The sequence below is a fragment of the Balaenoptera physalus genome (assembly GCF_965194825.1).
Source record: "Balaenoptera physalus genome assembly, chromosome: 3".
NCBI lineage: Eukaryota > Metazoa > Chordata > Mammalia > Artiodactyla > Balaenopteridae > Balaenoptera > Balaenoptera physalus.
This window is the reverse complement of record NC_138890.1, coordinates 133450639-133473484: the sequence shown is the minus strand read 5'-3', so window position 1 is coordinate 133473484 and position 22846 is coordinate 133450639. Positions and strand designations below refer to the sequence as shown.

The window sequence follows — 22846 nt, the reverse complement described above, 5'->3', positions numbered from 1 at the left end:
AAGAAAGAGATTTTGTATATCTTGGTCAAAAAGACAGAGAGGTGAATTGTACATATGAGAAATAGTTCCATCCAAAATTGTTAACTTTTAAAGCTTTCTGAAATCTTGACCTTCCAGAAAACCAGTTCATGAGGGTTCCATGAAAATGTCTCCTAATTGATAGGTCTTAAGATTACTGGAATGTGTTAGTTTTTAAACCAGTTTCACTTCTGAAGCAGATGATAAATTTAATATTTCAAATGTAAATGTGAGCTCATGCAGTGCAAGCTTATGTAACCAAAGTGTAATAAACAATTTTAATTTTGGCTTAAGTTTATGACAAATTATTATTATTACATGTTTAGGGGGATCTGTGGCTCATTTGCTCAGTAAATATGGAGCCTTCAAGGAATCAGTAGTTATTAACTATACTGAACAATTACTTCGTGGCCTTTCATATCTGCATGAAAACCAGATCATTCACAGAGATGTCAAAGGTAGGAATTCTTTTAATTATCTTCTTCTTATCAATAAGCAGAAAACAAATGTAATTTTAAAACTTAGACCTTTGTTGATAGTTTCTAACTTGAAATCAACTATGGGATTGTTTCTCCTGAGTAACTCAGATCACTAGAATTATCAGAAGTGAAAGGAGTGAAAGGAACTTTCAGGGTAATATATTCTGCCTTCCTTAGGCTGAGACTTTTCCACAGTCTTACTGCTAATTGATGGCAAACCAAGTACCGAATCCAGGTCTCTGATTCCCCTGTCTTGGTCTCATGATGTACTTAACTGCCTCCCCAAAGGTTCCTGTTCCTGGCTTTATTTAAAATAACTGGGATATTGTAAACTCCTTTTAAGAAAAATCCTCTCAAATCTTTTGCAGTTTGGTTTATTAAGAGCAACTTCGGGGAATTCCCCGGTGGTCCAGTGGTTAGGACTCTGTGCTTTCACTGCCGGGGTGCAGGTTCGATCCCTGGTCAGGGAACTAAGATCCTGCAAGCTGTGCGGCCAAAAAAAAGAGAGCAACTTTGGTTTTCTGACATGAATGCCTTTAGGATTTGATATAACACATTCAAGTAATTTTATAACATTAATTTTTAATTTAATTATGAAATTATAGTATAAAGTCTGAATTGGTCTAGGTCAGTATGTTTCAACAGAACTTTGTCTCAAAGTGTAAACTACACTAAAATTTGAACTTTGAGGAAAGATTTTGCTAAGGTCATTATATTAAAGGTTTAACACTTACTATTTAAAGTTTTACGAAATCTCTGCTTTTGTTCTTATGCCTTGATGCTTTGTCTGATTTTCCCTCTGAGGCTTTGGATTTTTTTTACACTGCAGAGACCTATGTGCCTTTACTAATGAAGTGAATTGAGAGGAAGAGTAGATTTCTCTGACACACAGTCTACTTTCTTTCGTTTGTCATTGTCCTATTTCATTAGTAGTATTTTACTGAGTTTTTAATCTGTTCTTTTGTTTTTAATAAGGTCATTTGCTGTTTTTGTTGACAGGTGCCAATTTGCTAATTGACAGCACAGGTCAGAGACTGAGAATTGCTGATTTTGGAGCTGCAGCCAGGTTGGCATCAAAAGGAACTGGTGCAGGAGAGTTTCAGGGACAATTATTGGGGACAATTGCATTTATGGCACCTGAGGTGAGAAGCGGCTTTGAGTGTGATGAAAGACAATATTTTAGAGTTCTGTGTGACAGCATTACACCAAATAATTTTGCAGTGTTATCCACTATGTGCTTACTAATTAGAAGTCCACGGCCCTAAAACTAAGGTCTTAATGATATCCTTGATTTCAGACCCTTAATACCTGCGTTTCCATAGCCTTTAAGCAAATCTATTAAAACCTATTTCTAACAAAGAATTATTCGGTAATTTATAGTAGTTGTTTTCTAGTAAACCCAAGGTGCATATAATTGCTATTCTGAACTTGGCCTCTCCTGTTATGTTCAGAACTCTTCACGTTCATATGTAGTGATAATTGGTTGTCCTCTTGCTCTGTAGTTTACTACACGTACTGAGGCGGCTTTGAAATTCTATGATATGACTCTCCTTCAGAACCTCACAATTCTCCAAAGTATTTTTGTCCCACATAGGAGATTGAGCGTGTTGATGAAATAAATGAGACATCAGGTAGTCTGTGGAACTGTTCTTTGTACATTGTTTTGCTCTGAAGTAAAAAAACCAGAATCCATAACTACAGAATGGCTTTCTCTTTTTCTAATGAGTCATATTTCCAAATTAACTCTCTGCTTTATTTTAGGTCCTAAGAGGTCAGCAGTATGGTAGGAGCTGTGATGTATGGAGTGTTGGCTGTGCTATTATAGAAATGGCTTGTGCTAAACCACCTTGGAATGCAGAAAAACACTCCAATCATCTTGCTTTGATATTTAAGGTAATCATGAGATAAAAATTACTTCTTTCTGCTAAAATTGGCAGAAGGCAAATTTTCATGGGTTCTCCTTCACTGTCAATCTAACGTGAAGGCATATCTTCCTTGAAATAAATGCATGTGTATGTATCTCCAGGAATTGATACGGTGTGGGGAATGTGGGCAGCATTAACAGTCAGTTCTCGTTATTCACGGTAGTCATGCTCTATCAAGTCACTGCGAACACTGAATTAGCAAATACTGAATCATTGCTCCTGGGTGAAATATGTACATATATATATATATACACACACACACCTGAACACCAAACTTTTAAATTAAAATACTTGAAGCTCTTTATGTATTGTACTGTCACAAATTTTTTAATCTGTTATTTCCTATATTTAAAAAATTCACACCTAAGTCAGAGGCCAAGGCTGTTCTACCCTTCTGACAACTCTCAAATCCATTCTCTCCATTTCCACCAGAGAATAATGTAATGTTTGAGATTTTTAGCGTTTGAGTTGCACATGTGCTCATTTAAAAGCTTGGGCTTTGTGGTCATACAGACCTGGTCCCAAACCCTGGTTCCATCCTTTAACAGCCATGTGACTAGGAGAATTACTTATTCTGTCTACCCTCTGTTTTCTTGTTATAAAATGGGTGTAATAATAGCACCTCCTTGATGAATTATTTATATTATATATTATGAGGATAAACAGAATTACCTCTGGGCCTGAGTAAAGCACTTAAAACACACAGTCAGTCACCTCTGTGCAGAGTGGGTAGTATTAGTCCTCCGAGCTGATCCCCAGCACCTCTCCCCTGCCATAATCTCCTCCAGGGCTCCCCATGCTTATATAACTTCCTCAGTCACCTGAAAATAAAAAATCAGTGCAGTTGTGTTTCTGATGTACTAAATTGACTGGCCAGGTTTAGTCTTATTTACTCTGAATAGCGCTCTGTGCTGAAAAAAACAGAAAATGTGCAATGAAGCAAAGAGGACAAACCATTTTGGAGAGTGAGTATGAGGAAAGCAGAATTGATTTGAGTGAATATTTCACCTGCCTAATCATTGTGATGCACTTAGCCTTGTTCATTTGAGACAATAAAGAGAACTGTTAGCTCCATCTCTGATCAGCATGTATTTGGTCAAATTCATGAGTTTTTCCATAGACACCTTGTTAGCAAAAAGTCCACTCACTTTTAATTCCTCTATGTATAGGATGCATATATAGAGGTTATGAAATATACGCCCATGTACTTGTGTATCAGAAGCTCCAGTTGTGGAGAACTTTAACCCTAGTGTTTTCTCTTACAGATTGCCAGTGCAACTACTGCTCCATCAATCCCTTCACATTTGTCTCCTGGTTTACGAGATGTCGCTCTTCGCTGTTTAGAACTTCAACCTCAGGACAGACCTCCATCAAGAGAGCTACTGAAGCATCCAGTCTTCCGTACTACATGGTAGCCAATTATACAAATAAACTGTAATGGAGACAGGATGCTCAACAAGAGAAAAAACTTTTGTGGGGAACCACATTGATAATCTGCTGGCCTTCATGCCACTGAACAGCTATGAACAAGATCAGCGGGGAACCCTTACCTAAGTATGTGATTGACAAATCATGATTTGTACCTAAGCTTAGTATGCAAAAGTCCACAATTTGTGCAGAAACTGTAAACTGTGCCTTTCAAAGAACTGGCCCTAGGTAAACAGGAAAGCAATGAAGTTTGCATGATTAATTAACAGAAGCATAATTTTTTGGAGCACTTTTTCAGCAATATTAGCAGCTGAGGGGCTCAGGATCTGTTTTAATGTTTCAGTTATTCTTCCATTTCATATTGTGATCACAAGCAGGGGGTTCTGCAGTTCCTTTTTTTTTTTTTTTTTTGGTCACTGGCTATAAAAATCAGTATCTGCCTCTTTTAGGTCAGAATATGCTATAAGTAGCAGTAAATAAATATATTTTTTAAAGTTGATAACTTCTTTATGACCCACAGTTGACCTTTATCTTTTTAAATGCCTGGGCAATTGTGGTTCATTGTGCATTTTACTGTTGGCCCATTCATTTCGTTTTTGGAAATTATGGTTCTATATTTTCATTTCACCTTCATTTATGTTTAATATTCAGGGAAAGGTGATCTTTTCAAACAAGAAAAAAAAAAAAGAACTAGATGTGAACCAGAGTTTATTAAATATCTTGCTACTGCAAGAGTTTTTTAAAATACAGATTTAATTTTGTTTGTTTTTAAAATTGGAATATGATAAAGTACTACCTTCATTGAGTCAGTCACTGCTCTTCTCATGCAGGTTAAATATAAATTAAGTGAAAATCAACTGTTCTCTGTGATGCAGCTCACAACCAAGATCAAGATGACCTTGAAATGTATTTGAATTTTTTTAATGATGTATCGGTTTCTTTTGTAGGAAACTTCACACCATTTAAGTCTTACTCTGTATGTAATTATCCATCATGCATCATCACCACTGATAACAACATTAACTGCTATTTTCCTTCTACCATGCATTATCTCTTTACAGTAGGCCTGGCTGATAGATAGATATAGATAGATAAAGAAAAATTAACTTACTCAACTACGAACGAGTGTTTCTAAACAATAAATTTGCTCTGAACTTGGAAAATGTGTTCAGAAAGAAAAGTGAAATTGAATTTCATTTACACACTAATTCCTTGGATTTTGCACAGTTATCTAATGGTTTTTGTCTAAACTAAATTCAGATGCATGGAATCCTGAAGGAAAATGGCAGCTCTTTTACCCTTTTTTCTGTGAGTCTTTTAAATTAAGTACTGATTAAGTATTTAATACAGCTTTTTGAGATGTTAAGTTTTAACTCTTCAGAAGCCAGTTGAATTGTTGCAGAGTTAAATAAAATTGGTTATTCTCAAAGACTCAGGATAAGCTAAATAAGCTATATAGAGTACATTTTAAATGTACAACACAAATTGGAAGTAAAATAAGTTACAAGATAAGTTTACAGGGATATATTGCATATAATTTTTAAAAGGCAGTTTTTTTTATATGAATGTGTTTCTTAGTGAAATTTTACATTCCTTTGGTTGGAAGATTGGCAATATTTGAAGAGTTAAACATAGTACAGAAATGTGAAGTTTGGTAGCTCTAAATGTGTTGTATTTTCTTTCTTTTTTTTTTTTTTGACTACTTAGAATTTTCACAGTTCTAATGATTGTTTCCAAGTCTCTCATGTGCAAGCTTTAAAGGATGCACTCTTGCCATTTTAGGTACTGGAAGATCATTGGTCAGATTAATACTGTGTCTGACAGAGATGTAAACTGTATAAACTGAGGAACCTCAGCTAATCAGTATTACTTTGTAGATCACCATGCCCACCACATTTCAAACTCAGACTGCCTCTAGATGTCAAAAATCCATTGTTTGAGTTTGTTTGCAGTTCCCTCAGCTTGCTGGTAATTGTGGTGTTTTGTTTTTTGTTTTGTTTTCAATGCAAATGTGATGTAATATTCTTATTTTCTTTGGATCAAAGCTGGACTGAAAATTGTAATGTGTAATTATTTTTGTGTTCTTAATGTTATTTGGTACTCAAGTTGTAAATAACGTCTACTGCTGTTTATTCCAGTTTCTACTACCTCAGGTGTCCTATAGATTTTTCTTCTACCAAAGTTCACTTTCACAATGAAATTATATTTGCTGTATGACTATGATTCCTAAGACTTCCAGGGCTTAAGGGCTAACTTCTATTAGCACCTTACTGTGTAAGCAAATGTTACAAAAAAAAATCTCTGGGTTAAGATAATTTGGCTTAAATGTATCCTTTGTTATTTTAAATATATCAAGATATTTTAATTAAAATTTTTACCCCATTGAACCACTTTTATAGTATTTGTACCTATTTTGGTGTTTTGTCTTTATAGTAAATAAAAGTTTTTGAACAAAGGTTGTTACTTTTATTTATTTTGAAATAATTTCATACTGACAAAAAAGTCCTAAGAACACCACAAAGTGCTCCCATATATACCATTCACCCAAAAGCCCCATTCAGATTTTGCCAGCAGCCCAGTTATATCCTTTATAGCAAAAGGATCCAAACCAAGATCAGCTTTGCTCTTGGCTATGTTTCTTGAGTCCCATTCAATCCAGAACCATTCCTTACTCCTTCCTTGACCTTCACGACCTTAATTTACTGTTTTATAGAAGTCCCTCAATTTGCATTTGGTGATTGCTCATGATTCAATTCAGAGTATGCATTTGTGACAGGAATATCTCAGAGATGATGGTGCAGGCAGTGTTCTTTTCAGTGTCTCCTATCAGGAGGTATACAAGGTCAGTTTGTCCCACTGCTGGTGATATAAACTGTGATCATCTGAGAAGGCTTTGCCACTGTAAAGTTACTCTTTCCCTTTATAATTAATATCTACCTTTATATTAAATATTTTGTGGAGGTGATACTTCGAGGCTACATAAATAGCTTGTTATTCATCCAACTTTAGCTCTCTGCTCTTAGCTTTCTTGCCTGAATTATTACTCTGATAGTTGCCAGATACTGGTTTTCTGATTCCTGCACTCCTTCTGTATTCTGTTAATGGGCATTTTGCTATAAGGAAAAGCTTTCTCTTCTTTATTATTTATATATATCAAAATGGGTTTGTGGATTCCTACTCAGTGAGATAAAATCCATTACTGTCATCACATATTTGCTCAAATTGTCACACTTTTAGCCATTGGGAGCCTCTCAGAGCTAGCTTCTCTATGGACTGACAAGCCACCATTATTCTTTGAACACTTCTATACTTTCAGACCCATCTCCTGAGTTTGGTTCATCCCTGGGATCAGCCATTTTTCCAAAGAGCCCTGACTGGTATTTAAAAACTGGGTGCTAGGGCTTCCCTGGTGGCGCAGTGGTTGAGAATCTGCCTGCCAATGCAGGGCACACGGGTTCGATCCCTGGTCTGGGAGGATCCCACATGCCGCGGAGCAACTAGGCCCGTGAGCCACAACTACTGAGCCTGCGCGTCTGGAGCCTGTGCTCCGCAACAAGAGAGGCCGCGATAGTGAGAGGCCCGCGCACTGTGATGAAGAGTGGCCCCCGCTTGCCGCAACTAGAGAAAGCCCTCTCACAGAAACGAAGACCCAACACAGCCAAAAATAAATAAATAAATAAAATACTAGACGGAAATTTATTTTAAAAAAACAAACAAAAAAACTGGGTGCTAGATACACTCATTACTACTGGGTGTCACTGCTCCCAGGCCCTCTTGGTAGACAAAGCTAGAATATATGTTTTTTTGCATACATATGCAAAATACATATACATATACCTACCCATACACACACATAAACCATGAGTTCACACCAACCTTTCCATTTCAATCTACCACCACCCAGGTTCATTCAAGCTTTCCCTCTTTCCATATTTGTAACTCCTTTTCTGGACAGTAAGAAACCTGGCTCCCATTTGCCTCAACATATTGACTTACTTGCTCAAGCTCTCCACCCACCCATGTAACCCATCTCCTGATCCCCGTTAGGCTGCCACCTCAGTCGGCTGCCTTCTCTGCAAGGGCCCCAACCCCTGCTGGACTGCCCTTGTTCCAGCTTACCTAAAGCCATACATACACGTATGTATACTTTATTTTTTAGGGCAGTTTTAGGTTCACAAGAAAATGGAGCAGAAGATTCAGGGACTTCCCCCGTAACTCCTGGACTCCCATACTGCACGGCCTACCCCACTATCAACACTGAAGGGCTTTCTGACAAAATAAAGGAAAGCTTTCTTTTAAAATTGTTCTTTTAAAAAAAAAATTAACTGAAAATTATACCTTTTTAAAAAAAATCTTATGTGGTTTGACATGTTATATACTTGCACATAAATACTACTACTGTTCCCAGACGGCACAGATTAAACTTAATTGATCCTGTTTATACAACTCTTTTTATATCAGACATAAAAAAGCATAAAAACCATCCTCTTATGTTAAACTGTTGGGAATAGGAATAAAGATTTATTCAACAGCTACTATTTGTCAGGCATACTTTACAACACAGTGATTATATTCCATTTCACAAATGAGGAAATAAGGCAATTTCAATCATTCTGCAATTCAGGCTGTACTAGGGAACTCACTTGGCCTACCCCAGAGTTTTAGTCTTAGATTGTACCTTGTGGTTGTGTGTTACTGTTTTCTACTTTCATCCTTCGTATTTCTGCTCAGTAGTTGTTTCTCACATGATCACCCTGCAAGATAGGTAATGTCACTGAAAACTCTGAGTTCAGAAGCTATCTTGTGTCTCTACATTTGTTTTAAACTTTCTGTATAATGTGATTTAAAATGTACACCTTTTAAATAGGCTCTGGATATTTTCCCTAAAGGGCACACTTTAGTCATTTCAGGAAAATATTAACTTTCAGAAAAGCTTTCTGTTTCAGAGGAATTAATAAATTAATTCTACTGTTCCTTGATTTTACTTCAGTGATATTAACAGTTTTACAAAATGACCAAATCTGCAGGTTAGATGGAATCTAGAAAAATGTTGGGGTATCATGCCCACATGGAAATGCCAATGAATGCATTTGTGAACTGATACAGTAATTCACTTGTTATAAAACAAAATGCATGAAATACTGCAGTCATTGGAGAACACAGTGACAAACATATGCAAACTGCCATATTTCCATGTCATGACAATTTTTAGGTTTGTCATTTTTAAAATTTTTGCTATAAGCAAAAATCGCATGTTGAATTGACATAAGGGAGGAAAGGATGGGTCTTTTAAAGTAGGTGATGATGATGGACTTCGTGACCACAGAGCCTGAGACATCACCTGGGTCCAACCTGGCTCTGCCACTTGCCAGCCGTGTAACCCCTGTTTGACTTTCTGAACCTCCATTTCTGCATCTGTAAAATGAAACCAACAGCTTTGTGAGAAGTAAGAGAACCTATGTAAATCGCTAAGAACAGTACTAGGCACAGTGGATGCACAATATGTATTTTATGAATGAATGAGTGACCCAAAAGTTACAGACTCAAATGCCTGTGGGCCTAGAAGTGTCCTTAGCAGAGCTTTTGGCTGACCTGAGAGTTCATGCCAATTCATGTCCAAGGGGGTCCATGATGGCCATGTTGGAAGGAAAAAAAAAAAGTCCAGTGTTTCCAAAGCCTCTAAATTTTCAAAAGAAGCTGGAGAGATCTGGATTTTACATGCAATTTCTTGATGTTTACACATTAGAAACTAATTTTAAATTTTATAAGGAACAGTAGGCTAAACAAAACTCATATGCTTGATCTGGCCTGTGACTAGCTACTTTTTGACCTCTGACCTGGGTCCAGGCTTATAAAACAAAAAATGAAGTAGAAAATCAGAGTGAAATCTCAGCTTTAGGAAACTGGATCCAGGACTTTTATCTTCTGAGATATATGAGATAAGGGGGAAATGGAGATGCTGATTATAGATGCTAGAGAACTAACCTATGAAGAGAAAATTAATGTCTAATTTTATGCACTAATGTGAAATGCTTACCGCTAAAGCCTAATTATTATGTAGCAAACTATGTATATAGCATTCAAATATGCAGGACTTCCCTGGTGGTCCACTGGTAAAGAATCCGCCTTACAATGCAGGGGACATGGGTTTGATCCCTGGTCTGGGAACTAAGATCCCACATGCCGCGGGGCAACTAAGCCCGTGGGCCACAACTATTGAGCCCACGTGCCTAAACTAGAGAGCCTGCATGCTGCAAACTACAGAGCCCACATGCTCTGGAACCTGCACGCCACAGCTAGAAAAGAGAAAACCCACACGCCGCAACTAGAGAGAAGCCCGCGTGCTGCAAGGAAGAGCCCGCACGCTATAACAAAAGATCCAGCATGCCTCAATGAAGATCCCGCAAGCTGCAACTAAGACCCAACGCAACCAAAAACAAATAAATAAAATCTTAAAAAAACAAACAAATATGCCATCACAGTGGTATAGCTAGTCTGTGAGTTTCATTTTACAGTAGGTACTCTGCATGATCTGTGACTAAAGAACTTCATCCACAGCTGAAGCCGGTCTCATCACTTGGAATCAACCTGGTATTACTGTGGCCCATGCCCCATGGCCCTCAGTTCATAGCTTTGCCAAACCTGTAGAGATAAAACTAGGCTAAGCCGATGACATAAGAGGCAAAGTCTTCATGCCCCAAAGTTCTTTTCCCACAACGCTGAAATTCGTATTGGAGTTTATTTTTGAGATAACTAAGTGCTATTTTCCCTTAAAGTCAATTTGCTTAATTAAATCTCACAACATCTACGTAGACATACTCAGAGGATGAGGGTTGTAACTAGGATGAAAGGGAAAGAAAGAAAAGGAGGAGGAATAATGAGGTATGGGGAAATATTGAAAAATCTTTGGCAGGGAGTAGCACAACCATATTTGCATTTTATAAATATCACTCCAGCAGTATCTTGAACAAGGAATCAAAGGGGCAGTACCAGAGGCAGAAAGAAAGTCCGAAGACAACTGCATTATCTAGATAAGAAAGTATGAGGGGAGAGTGATGTCAGCATCAGGGCAGAATACAATGTCCCTAACAACACTGAATCATGAAGAAAGAGAAAATCTGAACAGACCAATAACAAGTAAGGAAACTGAATCAGTAAACAAAAACCTCTCAACAAAGAAAAGCCCAGGACCAGATGGTTTTGCTGGTGAGTTCCATCAAACATTTAAAGAATTAACGCCAATCCTTTTCAAACTCTTCAAAAAAACTGAAGAGGAGGGAACACTCCCAAGCTCATTTTATGAGCCCAGCATTACCCTGATACCAAAGACAGATACGGACACTACAAAAAAGAAAACTACAGGCCACAGGTGGTCCAGGATGGTGGCGTACGAAGATCCTGAACTCACCTCCTCCCACAGGTACACCAAATCTACAACTACATATGGAATATTTCCCTCTGGAAAAGACCTGAAAACTAGTTGACCAGCTCCTTCACGACAAATGATAAAAGGGCCACATTGAGGCAGGCGGCAGAGGCAGAGAAGTGATCTCACTAAAACCCCTTCCTCAGTGCAGCAACCCACAGTCAGGAGGGATGTCAAAAATGCAGAGCTTCTCCCTGAGGAGTGAGGGGTTTGCGCCCCACATTGGGTGCCCCAACCCTTGGGACCTGCAGTGGAGAGATGAGCCCCCAAAAGGTCTGGCTTAGGAAACCAACAGGGCTCACGTCCAGGGGACCCAAAGGGCTGTACGGAACTGAGACATTTCTCTTAAAGGGCTCACGTGCAGACTCACTTGCCCTGGGGACCAGTGTAAAAGCAGCAGTTTGAAAAGTGCCTGTTCTCCACCGTGCCTGTATCAACTTACATTCCCACCAACAGTACAAGAGGGTTCCCTTTTCTCCACACCCTCTCCAGCATTTGTTGTTTGTAGACTTTTTTTTTTTTTTTTTTAATGTTTGTAGACTTTTTGATGATGGCCATTCTGACTGGTGTGAGGCGGTACCTCACTACAGTTTTGATTTGCATTTCTCTAATAATTAGTGATACTGAGTATCTTTACACGTGCCTGTTGGCCATCTGTATGTCTTCTTTGGAGAAATGCCTATTTAGGTCTTCTGCCCATGTTTTTGATTGGGTTGGTTTTTTTGTTTTTTGTTTTTGATATTAAGCTGTATGAGTTGTTTATATATTTTGGAAATTAACCCCTTTTTGGTCACATCATTTGCAAATATTTTCTCCCATTCTGTAGGTTGTCTTTCTGTTTTGTGTATGGTTTCCTTTGTTATGCAAAAGCTTTTAAGTTTAATTAGGCCCCACTTGTTTATTTTTGCTTTTGTTTCCATTAATCTAGGAGACAGATCCAAAAAAAATATTGCTGCAATTTATCTCAAAGCGTGTTCTGCCTATGTTTTCCTCTAGGAGCTTTATAGTATCCTGTCTTACATTTAGGTCTTTAATCCATTTTGAGTTAATTTTTGTATACGGTGTTAGAGAATGTTCTAATTTCATTCTTTTACATGTAGCTGTCCAGTTTTCCCAGCACAAATTATTGAAGAGACTGTCTTTTCTTCACTGTATATTCTTGCCTCTTTTGTCATAGATTAATTGACCATAAGTGCGTGGTTTATTTCTGGGCTCTCTATCCTGTTCCACTGATCTATGTGTCTGTTTTTGTGCCAATACCATACTGTTTTTTTTTTTTTAAACATCTTTATTGGAGTATAATTGCTTTACAATGCTGTGTTAGTTTCTGCTGTATAACAAAGTGAATCAGCTATACATATACATACATCCCCATATCTCCTCCCTCTTGTGTCTCCCTCCCACCCTCCCTATCCCACCCCTCTTGGTGGTCACAAAGCACCGAGCTGATCTCCCTGTGTACCATACTGTTTTGATTACTATAGCTTTACAGTAATTTATAGTATAGTCTGAAGTCAGGGAGTGTGGTTCCTCCAGCTCCATTCTTCTTTCTCAAGATTGTTTTGGCTATTGGGGGTCTTCTGTGTTTCCATACAAATTTTAAAATTATTTGTTCTAGTTCTGTGAAAAATGCCATTAGTATTTTGATAGGGATTGCACTGAATCTGTAGATTGCTTTGGGTAGTATAGTCATTTTCACAATGTTGAATCTTCCAGTCCAAGAACATGTTATATCTTTCCATCTGTTTGTGTCATCTTCAATTTCTTTCATCAGTGTCTTTTTTTTTTTTTTTGGCTGCACCAGGTCTTAGTTGCAGCATGTGGGATTTTTGTTGCGGCATGTGGACTCTTTAGCTGCAGCATGCAGTCTCTTAGTTACAGCATGCATGTGGGATCTAGTTCCCTGACCAGGGATCGAATCCAGGCCCCCTGCATTGGGAGCACAGAGTCTTAACCACTGGACCACCAGGGAAGTCCCTCATCAGTGTCTTATAATTTTCCAAGTATGACTCTTGTATCTCTGTAGATAGGTTTATTTCTAGGTATTTTATTCTTTTTGATGCAGTGGTAAATGGGATTGTTTCTTTAATTTCTCTCTCTGATATTTTGTTGTTAGTGTGTAGAAATTAACAGATTTCTGTATATTAATTTTGTATCCTTCAACTCTACTGATTTCATTGATATGCGTTCTAGTAGTTTTCTGGTAGCGTCTTTAGGATTTTCTATGTATAGTATCATGTCATCTGCAAACAGTGACAGTTTTACTTCTTCTTTTCCAATTTGGGTTCCTTTTATTTCTTTTTATTCTCTGATTGCTGTGGCTAGTACAAAAGTGGCGAGACTGGGCATTCTTGTCTTGTTCTGATCTTAGAGGAAATGCTTTCAGATTTTCACCATTGAATATGATGTTAGCTCTGGGTGTGTCATATATGGCCTTTATCATGTCAAGGTATGTTCCCCGTATGCCCACTTTCTGGAGAGTTTTTATCATAAATGGATGTTGAATTTTATCCAAAGCTTTTTCTGCATCTATGATCATCTCCATATGAGACGATCACATGGCTTTTATTCTTCAATTTGTTAATGTGGTATATATCACATTGACTGATCTATGGATACTGAAAAATCCTTGCATTCCTGGGATAAATCCCACTTGATCATGGTGTATGATCCTTTTAATGTATTGTTGAATTTGGTTTGCTAGTGATATTGTGAGGATATTTGCCTCTATGTTCATCAGTAATATTGGCCTGTAATCTTCTTTTTTGTGATATCTTTGTCTGGCTTTGGTATCAGGGAGATGGTGATCTCATAGAATGAATTCAAAAGCGTTCCTTCCTCTGCAATTTTTTAGAATAGTGTTAGAAGGATAGGTGTTAACTCTTCTCTAAACTTTTGGTAGAATTCACTTGTGAAGCCATTTGGTCTTTTGTTTATTGGGAGTTTTTAAATTTCTGATTCAATTTCAGTATTCATAAAAGTTTTAGGTCATGAAAAACAAAAGCAGGGGTAGATTAAATTAGACTAGATTAACTTTGACCCAGTTTAAAAAACAAATAATAAAAGAACAAACAGTTATAAAAGGTATTTTTGAAATTAGAGAAACTTAAATATGGGCTATATTCATGATATTGAATTACTGTTCACTTTTAAAGATATAATGGTAATGTGATTATGTAGGAAATGTCATTCTTTTTTTTTTTTTTTTTTAAATTAATTATTTATTTATTTATTTTTGGCTGTGTTGGGTCTTCGTTTCTGTGCGAGGGCTTTCTCTGTTGCGGCAAGTGGGGGCCACTCTTCATCGCCGTGCGCGGGCCTCTCACTGTCGCGGCCTCTCTTGTTGTGGAGCACAGGCTCCAGATGCGCAGGCTCAGTAACTGTGGCTCACAGGCCTAGCTGCTCCGTGGCATGTGGGATCTTCCCAGACCAGGGCTTGAACCCGTGTCCCCTGCATTGGCAGGCAGATTCTCAACCACTGCGCCGCCAGGGAAGCCCGAAAATGTCATTCTTATATATGTGTGTGTGGAGAGAGAGAGAGAGAGAAAGAGATAGAGAGAGGAATTGTTACAAAATGTTAACAAGTGGTGAACCTACATAAAAGATATATGGTTGTTCACTGCACTTTTCTGTAGGTTAGAAATTTTCAAAATAAAAAATTGGGAAAATATTTATGTTTGTATATTCTTTGCTTTGGTGTCATTTCTTTTTTTGTATTTTACCTTAATTTCCTTTTTTTTTCTTTTTTCTTTTCCTGCAGCTGGGTTCCTGCATTTCAGTGGCAATTCAGCCTACACTAATTGACCACCAGTGAAAGAACTATTTAGGGAATTACACAACATCCAGAAGAGGGCAGCAGAGTAAAAGTTTTCTTTAATTAAAGGATGATCTTAACAGGGTACTAACTTTGCCAAATATCTGAAAATCAGAGTTTACATCACCTCTTTCTCAGGAATAAGCAGTTAGCTCAGTGTTCCTCTTAGAAAACTAAAAAAACTAAGGCAATTCACTTATAATTCCATTTTTCCAATCAAAAACTTAGACTCAGTTTAAGAATAAGAACAGGACATTCTTATTCTCCTATCCCCTTCAGACAAGAGTAACAGTTACAACCAAGGAGAAGTTCTAAAAAGACAGTTGATGCCTTTTTCCTGGTTTCCTGTTCTCAAGACCACCTTACTCTTGAATTGCCACCCACCCACCCATCCAGCCATTCACCCATCCATCCTGCCAACCACTGTTCGTCTGAGCTTCCCAAACTATTCCTACATGCTAGCGCTCTGCTTAAGAACCTTCAATGACTACCTACCGCTTACCTCAAGATTTTCTAATGGTCTGATCTTACTCTGCCTAAAAATTTTATTGCCTACTATTCCTAATGCAAATTTTTACTCTACTCAGATTGTTACACTCTTGTTCTCTGAACCCACAGTATTCATTCCCACCTCTGCAGTTTTGCTCATGCCAATGGTTCTCAAACGTTCTGGTCTCATACTCCGGTCTGAGAAGCAGCTGAGAGCCAATGGCATAGAATCTTCCAGCTGATATATTCAAAACTGCCATAACCAACTGTGTACTAATACACAGCTCTCTAGGGCATCATTCCTAAATATCTGTATAGTTATTATAATCATTTTCCACTAGATGGCAGTAAAGTGGCTGGAGGCAGAGGTGAGTTTTGCTAATTCACAGACTAGTAGAGACCATTTTTTTCTTCTCCTTTTTATGCAGTATTTTATTTTCTTTTACTTTTACTTTTTTTTTTTTTTTCAGGGGAGAGCATGAACACAGTCCCCCACTACCACAAATTATGCAGTCAAGTTTTCCACATTTGGGGAAATCACAGGGGTCAACACACCCAGAGTACAATGGATAAGCCTCGCCCTGGGAAAACCACCTTTGGGATCATGGTATCTCCCCTGCCAGGTAAGTATTTCATGCAGTACTTTATAAATTTATTTATTTATTTATTTTATTTGTGTCTGCGTTGGGTCTTCGTTGCTGTGCGCGGGCTTTCTCTAGTTGCGGTGAGAGGGGGCTACTCTTGTTGTGGTGCGCGGGCTTCTCATTGTGGTGGCTTCTCTTGTTGCGGAGCACGGGCTCTAGGAGCGTGGGCTCAGTAGTTGTGGCGCACGGACTTAGTTGCTCTGTAGCACGTGGGATCTTCCCGGACCAGGGCTCGAACCCGTGTCCCCTGAATTTGGCAGGCAGATTCTTAACCACTGCACCACCAGGGAAGCCCCTCATGCAGTATTTTAGATCCTAAAGCACAAAATAACTTTGAAATACTTTGTGTCTAATTTTATCAATATGCAATATACTACTGTAATTCATAGAATTGGCATTAACTTCAATATCCAAAGTTAATGAACTGCCTTGTCACAAACTTTCCTTCTCAAAATTTTGCATCACAGTATGTGGCTCTAACACTCAATTCTCAAACGTTTTTGTCTTCAGACCCCATTATACCTTTAAAATTTACGAGAATCCCCAAGGAGCTTTTGTTTATGTGGGTTATATCTATTGATATTTACTGTATCATATTAAAACTGATAAATTTAAAAATATTTACTTATTAACTCATTAAAAATAACAATTAAAAAATCTATTACATGTTAATATGGATAACTTATCTTTATGAAAAATAGCTAAATCCCCCCCAAATAGTGAAAAGAATGGCATTTTAATATTTTTGCAAATCTATTTTATTTCTGCTTAATAAGAGATAGCCAGATTCTCATATTTGCTTCTGCATTCAATCTGTCTTACCACATATCATGTAACCCCTAGAAAATGCCACTGTACCCTTGTGAGAGAATGGGAATAAAGGCAAATAACCTTTTAGTACTAATATGAAAATAGTTCTAACCTTGCCAATCTCTAAAAAGATCGTAGGGACCCCCAGCGTCCCTAGGCTACACTTTGAGAACTGCTGGTTTATGCTATCCCTTCCTTTCCACTTCTCTTCTACCTATTTCTCTTTGAGGCACTCCTTAACTCCAGTAATTCATACTCAAATTCTATAGTAATTAATATTTAATTTTTTCTAAATTATATGTTTTCCAACTACACCATAATCTTTTGAAGCTGTACCTAGGCACATAGTTATCAATGAATAAATATTTGCCAGTTATGTTACCCACATGAGATGATGTAGCTATTCAAATAGCCTCCAGAATACCCACTAACTTTTAACATCCACTCTCTTACAGCAGAGAACTGTGAAATCATGATTCACGCAAAGTAAGCCTGTCCTCCAGTTTATAGTTTGAAAAACAGTTCTTTCTTGGACAAAGTCAAAGCTCTTAGTTATTTACTGATCTTGCCCATAAAGAATATTAAGTGGATAAATACTGCCAAGAATTCATAAAATGTTTGAATATCTGCTAGTCTGTCAACATAAACTCAGTCTTTTCATCACTTTCCACAGAGAAAAAACCTTAACGCCCTCCTCTAGGGGTGGGAAGAGGACCCTTCCTTGCTTGCCCAGGAGCAGATAAACATTGGTGGGTTCACTCAAAGTAGTTCAGCAGTTCCCTCCTGCATTTCCCTACAAGACTGGCTTTCCATTTCTGGGCTATTTTAAATCTTACCTTCTCATCTCAAACCTCCAATATTCCCCTGTAACTATTCTCAGTTGAAGATCTTGCCTCATAGGTCAGTGAGAAACTAGAAGCCACCAGATTTAGCCCTCAACTTTCTCCAACCAAATCCCCTAATATCCATTGAGCCCAGATTCTCCTCCTTCCCTCTTACTACAGTTGAAGATGTATCCCTGCTCCTGTCAGAGGACAACCTCTCCACTTATGCTCTGAATCCACTCCCACCTTTTCAAGAACTTTATTCTGGAAATTACTCATACATCTATATAAATTTCTTTCTTTCTGTTGGATCATTCTCATCAGCACACAAATATGCTATAGGATCTTTCATCTTACAAAATTTCCCTTCACCTTTGGCTCCATTTCTCTGCTTCTCTTTCAGTAAAACTTACTAAAAGAGTTGTGTACATTTGTTTCTCCTTCCTCACCTCACGTGTTCTCCCCAACACACTCAAACTTTTCACCAAAACTGCTTTTAATCAAGTCATCATGGGCCCGCATCTTGTAAAACTCATGGTCACTGATCCATCTACATTTTTGCCGTCTCCTTTTTCTTCATGTCCTCTGGCTGAAGACTCTGAATTTTATCTCCACCTATGGCTTCATTTCAAAGCTCCAGATATGGATATTCAACTAGTTACTTGTCATTTCTTACAGGTATTTTAAAACTTCACCCTCCCACACCCAATCCATCATCAAGTCCGGCCAGCTCCTCCAAAATATAATCCTAAGCCATCCACTCTCTCCATCTCCACAGCTACCACTCTAGTCCAAGCTATCATTATCTGTCACCTAAACTACTGGACTAGCCTCCTAATTAACCTTCCTTGTGTGGTAACTGCCCATCTAATTGTCCATAAAATACTCAAAGTGATCTTTTAAAAACAAGAATCAAATCATGTTACGTCTCTGCTCATAACCCTCCAATGACTTCCCACGTACACTAAGAATGCTAAATCCTCACCCAAACCTCCAAGGCCCTCCATGATTTGGCCACTTCCCTGACATCACCTTTCCCCTCTCCTTTACTACCATGTTCCAGCCACGTGGCCCTCTTTTCCTTGCTTGAATATATCAAGCTCCTCCCCACCTCAGTGCCTTTGCATTTCCTATCCAGAGACTCTCCCCATAGATCTTCCCAACTTTGGTGCCTTCTTGTCATTTAGGTCTCAGTCATACATGGCACCACCCTATCCAATGTTGCTACCCCTATTCCCACCCCAAGTGACCCTTACAAAGAGGGTGAAGTCCCAGGAGGAAACAGATGACACACACAAAATTATTCATCCCACTCCCTTCTCAGTACCCTACCTCATTTTCTTCAGGGCACTAATTGCTATCTGATATTATTTATGTGTTTAGTATCTGTCTCCTACACTAGAGCCTGGAATGTAGTAGGTGTTCAATAAATTATTTGTTGAAATCATTTTGAACTCTGGAAGTTACAATCCATTTAGGGACACTATTTGTGGATTTTTAGGATATTAATAATAAAGTTTATCTATCCTACATGGCATTTTTGTGATTAATAGCATAAATGGCCTTTAAATGAAAAAATACAGCACACATATCTTTAGTTGGGTAGAGTATTTCAAGAGACTGGAAACAATAGGAAGTAGGGGTAAAGAATCAGAGCGAAGAGGGCAATTTTGGACAGCAGCACATCTCTATGCCTACCAATGCTAACCTTTTGCTTGTTGTATATTATATATTAGAAAATTGTCTGCCTGTCTGTTGTTTCTCATTTATTTGTATTTAAAATTTTATGTAAATCATTAAAGACAAAACAACTACAAAATATACACTCTTTTCAACTGCATTTGGTATGTTCATCAAGAGAGAGCATATCCTGGGACATAAAACAAGTCAATAAATTTAAAAGAACTGAAAACATACTTGTTCTCTGACCACAACAGAATTAAGAACCAATTACAATAAGATATCTAGGAAAACCCAAATATTTGGAAATTAAAAACACTTCTAGGGACTTCCCTGGTGGTACAGTGGTTAAGAATCCGCCTGCCAACAGGAATAAAGACGCAGACATAGAGAATGGACTAGAGGATATGGGGAGGGGGAAGGGTAAACTGGGATGAAGTGAGAGAGTGGCATGGACATACATACACTACCAAATGTAAAATAGATAGCTAGTGGGAAGCAGCCACATAGCACAGGGAGATCAGCTCGATGCTTTGTGACCACCTAGAGGGGTGGGACAGGGAGGGTGGGAAGGAGTCACAAGAGGGAGGAGATATGGGGATGTATGTATATGTATAGCTGATTCACTTTGTTATACAGCAGAAACTAACACACCGTTGTAAAGCAATTATACTCCAATAAAGATGTTAAAAAAAAAAAAAAGAATCCGTCTGACAATGCAGGGGACATCGGTTCGAGCCCTGGTTCAGGAAGATCCCACATGCCGCAGAGCAACTAAGCCCGTGCACCACAACTACTGAGCCTGTGCTCTAGAGCCGAGCCACAACTACTGAGCCCATGTGCCACAACTATTGAAGGCCGTGTGCCTAGAGCCCATGCTCTGCAACAAGAGAAGCCACCGCAATGAGAGGCCCGCACACCGCAATGAAGAGTAGCCCCCGCTTGCAGCAACTAGAGAGAGCCGGAGCACAGCAACGAAGACCCAACACAGCCAAAAATAAATAAATAAATAATAAAATATATTTATTAAAAAAATAATAAATAAAATAAAAAACACTTCTAAATAATTCATAGATCAAAAAATAAATCACAAGAAAATTTTAAAAATATTTTATACTGAATGCTAATGAAAATACAATATATCAAAATTCCTGGGATTCAGCAAACATAATGCTTGGAAGGAAATTTTTAACTTTAGATGCATATATTAGAAAAGAAGAGAATTACAGTAAATATTAAACTCGATTAATATCAGTGATGTTAAGGTTCTACTTTAAGAACCTAGAAAAAGGGCAAAATAAACCCAAAGTAAGTAGGACATATAAAATAATAACAAAGAGAAATGGCCAAAATAGAAAATAGACAAACAACAGAGAAAATTAATAAAGTCAAAAGCTGTTTCTTTGAAAAGATCCACAAACTTCCAGTTACAATGATGAAAGAAAAAAGAAAACACATATCACCAAAATCAGGAATGAATTATCACTACAGATCATATAGACATTAAAAGGATAGTAACATTATATTTATGAACAACTTTATGCTACCAAATTTGACAACTTAGATGAAATGAACAAAATTCCATGACTAAACTTGAAACAAGATGAAACAGAAATTCTGAATAACCCTACATCTTTAAAAGAAATTGAATTCATTATCAAAGAAAACTAGAAACCCACAGTTTCACCAGAGAATTCTATCAATATTTAATAAAGGAATAACACCAATCTTATATTAAAAAAAATTTTTTTTTAGAAAGTAGAGAAGAAAACACTTCTTAACTCATTTTAGGAGGTCAGCATAAGCTTAATACCGAAACCTGAAATAAAACTACAAACAAGCCATGAAACCAAAAATTTTAAAATACTTCAAAATAAACATGAGATGACAACAAAAGCATATAAAAACCGATAGGGTATGACCAAAGTGTTACTCACAACTGAGTAGGGTTATCTCAGGAATCCAAGGATGGTGCAACATTTGACAGTGTGTCATTATAATTCACTCTATTAACAGGAAAACAAAGAAAAATTGTGATCATCTCAATAAATAGCAAAGAAAAGCATTTGATATTCATCATTCATTTAAAACTTAAGACAAAAATTCTTGACAAATCAAAAATAGAAGAGAACTTTTTAAACTCTATAAATTATACCTACCAGAAAATTACAGTAAATATTAAACTCAAAGGTGAAACCTCAGAAACAGAAGAATGAAGTATATTCATACAAAATAATAAGGGGAGATTCCAAAATGTATCTTTAATAAATAAAAGTTGAATATACAAAACACACTCACACACAATTCTATGATTTTCTACAGGAACATACACAGATAGGTACATACATAGAAATAAGATTGGCAGAAAACACATCAGCCCGATAACCTCTGAGGAGAGTGGTAAGCACCAGGATTGCTGGAAGCACAGGTTACAGGGTGTGGTTATAGGAGACTTTTTAGCCTTATCTATCATGTTTCTATTTGTTATAAGGAGAATGCTGTTTTCATGAATTACTTAGATAACCAACAGGTAATTTTAACACCATAAATTTAAACTCAACATAGTACTGGAAGTCCAAACCAGAACAATTAGACAAGAAAAAGAAATAAAAGACATCCAAATTAGAAAGGAAGAAGTAAAACTGTCACTATTTGCAGATGACATGACATTATATATAGGAAACCCTAAAGACGCCACCAAAAAACTGTTAAACTACTAAACAAATTCAGTAAACTTGTGGGGTACAATTTTAACATGCAAAAATCTGTTGCATTTCTATACACTAATAAAGAACTAGCAGAAAGAAAAATTAAGAAAACAACCCCATTTACAACTGCATCAAAAAGAATAAAATACCTAGGAATAAATTTAACCAAGGAGGTGAAAGACCTGTCCAGTGAAAACTATAAGACATTAATGAAATAAACTGAAGGTGACACAGATGGAAATATATTAAATTATCATTGATTAGAAGAATTAATATTGTTAAAATGTCCATATGATCCAAAGCAATCTACAGATTCAATGCAATCCCTATCAAAATCCCAATGGCATTTTTCACAGAAATAAAACAAACAATTCTAAAATTTGTATGGAACCACAAAAGATCCCAAATAGCCAAAGCAGTATTGAGAAAGAAGAGCAAAGCAGGAGGCAAAATGCTCCCTGATATCAAACTATATTACAAAGCTATAGTAATCAAAACAGAATGGTATTGTCATAAAAACAGACACACAGATCAATAAAACAGAATAGAGAATCCAGAAATAAACCCAGGCATATAAATAAATTTACAACAATTAATTTAC

The 22846-nt window shown here is 37.3% G+C and overlaps 1 protein-coding gene and 1 long non-coding RNA gene across 14 annotated transcripts in view; one reads left to right on the top strand and one right to left on the bottom strand.

Annotated features, from left to right (window-relative positions):
* The window catches only part of MAP3K1 (mitogen-activated protein kinase kinase kinase 1), an 81032-nt gene extending 73500 nt beyond the window's left edge, over positions 1 to 7532 (top strand). For 6 of the 9 annotated variants that reach the window (XM_082457065.1, XM_082457070.1, XM_082457069.1 and 3 more), the window contains 4 exons: positions 345 to 476; positions 1497 to 1639; positions 2259 to 2390; positions 3688 to 7532. In XM_082457065.1, the coding sequence (XP_082313191.1) occupies positions 345 to 476; positions 1497 to 1639; positions 2259 to 2390; positions 3688 to 3837 (557 nt within the window). In that variant the 3' untranslated portion in view covers positions 3838 to 7532. Of the gene's footprint in view, positions 1 to 344; positions 477 to 1496; positions 1640 to 2258; positions 2391 to 3687 lie in introns of those variants that run through there. The other 3 variants (XM_082457066.1, XR_014262240.1, XM_082457072.1) reach the window with 3 other exon arrangements.
* Positions 1 to 22846, bottom strand: part of LOC309658591 — a 77042-nt gene that overhangs the window by 51541 nt on the left and 2655 nt on the right. For 3 of the 5 annotated variants that reach the window (XR_014262279.1, XR_014262280.1, XR_014262281.1), the window contains exon 2: positions 21475 to 21543. This is a non-coding gene — a long non-coding RNA (uncharacterized lncRNA). Of the gene's footprint in view, positions 1 to 5519; positions 9266 to 14236; positions 14787 to 21474; positions 21544 to 22846 lie in introns of those variants that run through there. The other 2 variants (XR_014262282.1, XR_014262283.1) reach the window with 2 other exon arrangements.